Here is a 7,455-nt window from a genome sequence, read left to right as displayed (position 1 = left end):
AGGTATACTAGGAACTCTCCAGGGGGGGGGGAGGTGATTGATTGCAAACTGAATATGAGTCAATAGTGTGACAGATGCACAAAAAACAGATATTAATCAACATACTTGATTTTTGCATATGATTTATTGTCAAGATTGAAAGTTATAAATAGTTGGAAGTCAAGGAAGTTCCGTTTATTTACATGCACCCTACCTATGCTTTCTAGATAACATCTAGAGATTCTTCCAATATTACTATCTGAGCAGTCCAACTGAGTTTTAGTTTTACTGTGAGAAAATTCTTCAAGCTCAGGCTGAAAGGAGGACTTAAGGGTTAAAAAAAACTTAACCCAGAGGAGAGCAAGTTTTTAAAATTTGAACTGGAGAAAAAATATTATTTTCCTTTCCCTCTCTTTAGCTGCCTTCTCATTATCAAATCTCTCACCCACCAGGTATCAGCTCCCCAAGGCACCTATTTTCTTTAACTTATTAGACTGGTTGCAAGGACCGTAAACAGCAGGAGCCGATCGGGCACAATGCCTCTTCTCCATCATCCATTTGGTCTGGGCTGCCATTCCACAACATATCAGTGTAATGGAGGTGAGGACAAAGAAGCCAAGTTCTTCTTTTCCTTTCAGACAGACTGGGGCTATTCTTGGTGATTTAATTATTTTTTTTACCCAATTCCAAGTTAAAACTAAGATGAGCTAGAAAGAAGCATGCCTTTAAAGCAATAGCAACAACAATGCTACTACATGTATATGTTGTACTTTTGTAGATGAGGAGATGAATCTTAAGTCAGATTTATTTTTAGGTGTATAAATAGAATAATTTATTGTATACTCTACATTCAAAAAAATCGTTGCAAAATATGTATTTGTGTGTGTGTGTGTATGTATGCATTATGGTTTGTCACATAGTCAAGCCGATGTTTAGACTGGATTTGGCATTTTTATTTTTATCCACTTATCAAGCCTTTCCCAAGGACATTACTATATTACTTATTTAATTAAATTTATTGGCTATTCGACTTCAGCAGATTCTGAATGGCATGTATGTATTCCCATGGAACCCTAAAATGAGAACACCATGAAAGAATTCAAAGTCATTACAGTTTGGAACTCCACATCAAAGTTAATAAGAAAGTCTTTCTTCAGCTGAATAAACATTGGAGGGGGGAGTGGACAGAGATTATCCTCTATCCATGGTTTTTTTATAGTTACTCTTCCTAATTGTCCTGCTGCTACCTCATACACCAAATATTCAAGAAAGCTGACATGGTAAAGTTATATACAGCATTGAAGTGACCTCTTTGCAATGAGGATGCTTATCTATCAAATAAAGCCCTAGACAAAATGACAGTGACAGCTGCCTGGCAGCATTCACTTTGAATGGAACAGGATTGTCAGTATCCAGCATGTCATGATAGCTTAGAGCACCAAGACAAACATCTCAAAGCCCATTTTGCAAAATGGAATATTCTTTTCTCGGTTGCAGAAGTAATTTAGGATGCAATGTTTTCTTCTTCTGGGATGCATACTTTTTTGGCTTTCTCTTGCTGTAGGAGTCTTCTGAAAGCTCAGCCGTTTAACCTGTTGGCAGCTACAAAACAAAATTTGGGTCAGCAGAAGCAGCAAAAGAGAGAGAATTATGGGGGGAAAGAACTCCAAGGACCAAGGAGAGGAAAGCACAAGGTCACCAAAGAGAAGCCAGAAGCTACCTCTTTGGGAAGAAACTCTTCTTTCTGGAAAAGATCCCAGAACACTGTTAAAGCGTGGGCTCCACTATGTCAACCTGAACCTCGTCATGAAGGGGATGATAAAGACACCTAACTTTTTATGGGGACTACCACAAGTCCAGAAATTGAATCTTTCACACAACCAGCTGGTGGCCCTTCCTCCTGCTTTGGGGAAACTTGAGCAGCTGGTGGTACTGAACTTGTGTGGGAACCGCATAAAGTCCCTACCTAAAGAGATTGGACTGCTTAGGAATCTGAAGGTTTTATTTGCCAATATGAATTGCTTGACTGAAGTCCCGTTGGAGCTTGGACACTGTAAGAAGTTGGAAATTTTGAGCCTCTCACATAATTATATCTCTTGGCTCCCTTCTAGCATTGCAGAACTGGTCAACTTAAGGAAGCTGAACCTGAGCAACAATTGGTTTGTTTATCTTCCCCTGAGTGTGTTTGCTTTGATAAATTTGGATTTTTTACATGTAGGCTGCAACAAACTTGAAAATATTGGAGACAGTGTCCAGTTTCTAAGCAAATTGCAGATCCTGATTGCTGATTGTAACAACATTCATGCATTGCCAAGGTCTATCTGCTCAATCACTTCTCTCAAATTGCTAAATGTTGATTACAATGCTATACAAGCACTTCCCTATGAACTTTATTTGCTGCATGGATTGCCCAAAATTGCTTGGAATCCTCTGGATAAGGGACTCCATATTTTGCACAATCCTTTGTCAAAACCATTGCCACAGATTATAGATGGAGGAATAAACGCACTCTACAAATATCTTAAAGACAAAAATCAGCTTGCATAAATTTATACCTTGTTTTGGAATAGATCTGGTAGTAAAGCCTCAACTTCTGCCACAGGTTTTTTCTAGTCAATGTACAAAACGGATACTGGAATACAATTATAGTTGTTTTTTTTCTGGAAGCAGGTACATTGATTGTGGAATAATATTTTTTTTTCAAATAAATGTATCCTTTGAATACTGAAATAGGAGTCAGAATAACTCTCTCCAATAATTTAATTTTTTATCTGTTTTAATGATCAATGAAGATAATAGCAATAGCATTTTAAATGTTTTTTCTTCTTCTGTGAGACTTCACTAGTATTATTTTAAAGGGCATGACATGGGTTGTTATGCAGTTGTGACAATAACTTATTCAAAATGTTATACATATAGTTCACACATATATGCTTTTGTTACTGAAACACCAAAAACTAGAAGATGAATTGGTATTTATATTCTCTGAGTAATAGTTATTGTTTTATACCACCTGTCATGGTTTGTGCTTATTCCATTATTCTTCTAGTTTATTCTTATAGTTCTTATAGTTCTAGCTCATACAACCAGCTTTCAAAAATCATGATAGAAAGAATTAAGTTTGCTACTAATGAAAGAAATGTCCACATTCAAAACTACTAAGCATTGCAAAAAATAATTTTAGAACTCAGTACAGAAAAAATTTGTCAGCATGATAGAAACAGTAAGAGATCACAGAAATTTGTTCTGTTGCAAATACTAGGTGGAATTCACCTAGTTGCACAAGATTTAAGAAGTAGGGTCATTCTTCTAAATAATGATTCCATGATTATGATACAGTTTATAGTACTGAAAGCCAACTGCATTTGTTTCCACATAGCCCAGGGGTGTCAATCTGCCAGGCCGTGGGCCGGTTGCATTATACGGAGGCTATGCCCACCCCAGCTGCAGCAATGCAAAAAAAGTCGCGATACGTCTTGACATGTTACGTGATGTGGCAAGTTTGACACCCGTGACATAGCCCTTCCAAGATTTTTCATTAATATGAGCTGCAAATTATTTTACCTAGCATAAAGCTTATCATTGTTCTTTGCCTTCATGGTGCATATGCCCCAGGATGAGTCAGAGAGATGTCAATGTACCACAGAGTTCTTTTTGTGCTTTAGGCATGGACACCTATAACACTATAATAATATTATACAATATTATTATACAATCTGTTTCATGGAAGTATTTTGTGGCAGCATAAAGAAGACTGTAAAAAATTATCCACCCTGATTCTTTAACCCATTAACTTTCTTAAAACTCAAAATTAGGACCATTCCCATATTCAAAAGTCTAAATAAGTATGGAAGATTAGGGGGGGGGGGATAATTTAGTTGTGAATCTACTTCTGTTAATAATAAAATCAATCTACCTGGGAAAGTTGTGAATATGAATAAAGTAAAAGGTTTCGTAATCAGGCGATGTATCTGTTCATAGAAACACCACTCTAGGAAAGAATGCAATGCACTCTTCAAAGATTTCCATTTTTGTTCCAATTTACAGAGAAATAGTTTTTCTCACTGTTGTGCTTTTCTCACCTGTCACCATTACAGAATAACCTCCCAAGGGCTGACATTAAAGTTGAAATCCTGACAGCTTTTTAAAATAAAACTTTACTTCAGAAACAAAACTCTCTCTGTGAAATACACTTCCGAAAAACTATAGTTAGCAGTTTTAGCAATTTCCCTGCATGAGATGTATCAATGCAGAGCAAAGGAGGCTGACAGATAATTTGGGACTAACAGCATATTTCAAAAGTAAGCAGCTGCCCAGTTTAAAGAGGGTATAAACTCAATTTGTATCTCACTTGGAATTATTTGTGTAAGAAAATTAATTCTAAATATGCATGTATCAGTTTGAATTCTGTGGATGCTATTAGTAAAAAGAGAAGGCATACAACTGGTATGATATTCATATTTGACAAATAAGCCACCTAGCTAATCAACAGATGAGACATCAAAGCACATTCATTCCTGAATAAGTTATATTGTTATTAAAGTGATTATTTGTTTAATGAAACAAAATAAACTGGGTATTTTGTGATCCACTTAAGAATCAACATGATAAAATTAAGACATTTCAGTTCTATTTGTTGCAGAGTAAACAAAGACTATCTCACTGCTCCTTTGTACATCCCCTTACAAAGTAGTACATTTAATACTGGGGTGGAAAATCTGAATATCCATATGAATACAAACTTGGATAACCATTTGTGGAGGCTAATGGGATAAGATTAATTCTTGAAAGTTTGGGGTATATTTTCCTAAGACTAGGAAGACCCAGGATCATGAAGCTCATGCTCAGTCAGACTAACTGACCTCATAAAGTTCTGGTGGAAGAAAACTGGAGAATGGAATGCTATGTCTATCAACCTATGCTCTGGAAAAAAATATACCTCTTTTAAATTATTTATTCAGGGGGACTCCAAAGCTAACCTATGAGGAGGGAGCATCCTTAGAAGTATGAGATTGAAAAAAAATAAAAATGATGGCAAGAGTATATTCAATATTGTATTGTATTGTATGTCAAAATCACAACTAATTTCAAGAGTAATGATTAAGTGATTTTATTTGAAACATCTTAAATACTGAGATGTTGAGTCTTGTAATCAGCTGTGAATAGTTGTGTGTACGAGTCAGCATTTAGTACTTTAAATTCTTGTGATATATACTACTTCTGTGGGAGGAAATATCCATGCATCAATAAATAAGAATTAGATCATTACAATTAATTCTGTGGTTAGTTGCATTTCAGTTTGTATACCTGTTTAAGGGGAAAAATGGCACTCTGAGAATGTTTAGGTTCTGTTTTACAAGATTAAAAACCAGCAGATGGTGTAAGGGAAATATATCCAGATGGAAAATGAAAATTAATAAAAATCAAAACATGTTGGGGATGCAGGGAAAAAAGAGAATATAAAATAGAACAATTGAAAGCAGTGAGGATACTGAAAAATGGTGGCACTTCTCTGGTCCTAATAAAATTATTAGGTCTGGATGAGCCAATTGATTTACCCCAATAAGATACTTGTTGATTTACCCCAACATGATAGTATTTCCCAGGAAGGGGGCAGAATTAATTTCCTTCAGGGAAAAAAGGGGCATATTTTGTGTCTGTGAGGTACCTGCTTCATCTCATCCTTGTCTTTTAGTACTTTCAAAAAAGTTTAAGAGGTTTTTGCAAACACTAAGGAAAGAGGAGAAACACAACAAAGCAACATGGAAACGTTATTTGCTTTTGGAAGAGAAGTGGTTACCTTGATTCATAAAACAGCTTTGAGGGGGGTGATTTGTTTGAATGGTTAGCTGAAGCAAAACAGGTTTCAAAAGTTTAAAATCCATTTAACTAGAATAAACATTACATCATTTTCTGGTTAATTTCTATTGGAAATACAAATCCTTGAACACCAAACATGGCCTTAATCAAACCTCCTTCCATAAATTCAATAGAACTTACTTCCAGATACACATACATAATTACAAAATCTGATTGGATCTGCAAATAGGCAGAGTAACTCTTTTGCAACATATTTTTAAATACTACCCAATCTTTACCTATAGGGTTGATTTGTATTTTATGATTGTTCTGTCCAGCAGGAAATGCTCTCTAGGAGGCATCTTATACAGGGCAGCAGGTTTTAGGTTTGGTTGTAGCAATAACTATGGTCAACATTACAATGTATGCAAACATTTGAATGGCATCAGCAGCAGAAAGACATTATTTAGAGTCAGTTACTTGACAGCATTCTTAGGAAGTACCACTAAACTAGATAGATATCATTTGTATTTTCATTCAAAAAAAGTGCTAGGTTTTGATCTGTACCCCAAAACCATTATATCAGCGGTTCTCAACCTATGGGTCGCGACCCCATTTGGGGTCGATCAACCATTTCACGGGGGTCGCCAAGCAAGGCTGTCTGCCATTTTTCCCCCCTTTTCCGGCGGGTGCCTTACCTCCCTTGAGCTGGGCCAGCTGGTGGTCGGCCTGCACCGTCTCTGCCACTTGCCAGCTACGCCTCGGCCGGCACAGGGGGCGGAACCACGCATGCGCAGCGCTCCCGGGCAGGGAAAGTCCTCGACTTACGACTGGTTGGGTAGTCCTCGACTTACGACCGGTTTAGTCCTCGACTTACGACCGGTTTAGTCCTCGACTTACGACCGGTTGGGGTCGCGGCATTAAAAAGGTTGAGAACCACTGCATTATATCAATATAATGAAAATGAATTCCGCAGTTTTACATCTCTCAAAGGATTCATGCTAATCACAGCAATTATTTAGTAATCTTGTAATTAAATATGACAATTATTTCTTGTTGTTTTTATGGATATTTCACATAATTGTTCCTTATTTTCAAAAGTGACAGGTATATTTACCCAAGCACCTGCAAAATGCAAGATAAGTAATTTTGGGTGCGTGTGTGCATGAACTCTGGTTCTGCTCAATTAAGCTTTAGCTCCCTTGATTTCATTGCAATTTAAGGAGCACAACTTTGTGCTAAATTGCAGCTTAATCAACACAGAGATCCTTTAGCCTATAAGCAAAGAATGGATTTCAAATTTATTGCTTCCTTCAATGTTTAGGATATTGAAATTCCATTTCTTATCAAAGAACGGATTTGAATGTTTTTAAGTGATCTTGGCCTAGTCATTTCCTCTTAGCCCTAGGAAGAAGGTAATGGCAAACTACTTCTGAAAAACCTTGCCAAGAAATTTCAGAACTTGTCCGGGGGGGGTGGGGGTGTCTTCAAAAATTGGACATAACTGAAAAGAAGAAAAAATATCTCATAAAAGAATGAAGCAAATATGTATAGCCCATCACAATTATGTATTTCCCATATTTTTTTTATTCTATTTGTTTATAAAATAATACTGAAATTAGGAATTGTCGTGCTTCCTCCTAAATATAATTCTTATGGCCTGATCTGAATATGATT

At 36.5% G+C, this 7,455-nt stretch overlaps 1 protein-coding gene across 1 annotated transcript; it reads left to right on the top strand.

Annotated features, from left to right (window-relative positions):
- The first annotated feature begins 1,629 nt into the window (after positions 1 to 1,629).
- LRRC30 (leucine rich repeat containing 30) lies at positions 1,630 to 3,365 on the top strand. The gene has a single exon (XM_015814276.1). The coding sequence runs from the start codon at positions 1,630 to 1,632 to the stop codon at positions 2,524 to 2,526; it is 897 nt and encodes a 298-aa protein (XP_015669762.1). The 3' UTR covers positions 2,527 to 3,365.
- Positions 3,366 to 7,455: the final 4,090 nt, after the last annotated feature.

Source organism: Protobothrops mucrosquamatus, unplaced genomic scaffold (genome assembly GCF_001527695.2).
Source record: "Protobothrops mucrosquamatus isolate PMUCROS unplaced genomic scaffold, P.Mucros_1.0 scaffold233, whole genome shotgun sequence".
Lineage (NCBI taxonomy): Eukaryota > Metazoa > Chordata > Lepidosauria > Squamata > Viperidae > Protobothrops > Protobothrops mucrosquamatus.
This window is presented reverse-complemented; position numbering and strand designations above follow the sequence as displayed.

What these genes read in the sequence shown, in the direction of transcription:
- LRRC30 (XM_015814276.1), top strand. Translation starts at nt 1,630, where the DNA reads ATGGGGGGAAAGAACTCCAAGGACCAAGGAGAGGAAAGCACAAGGTCA.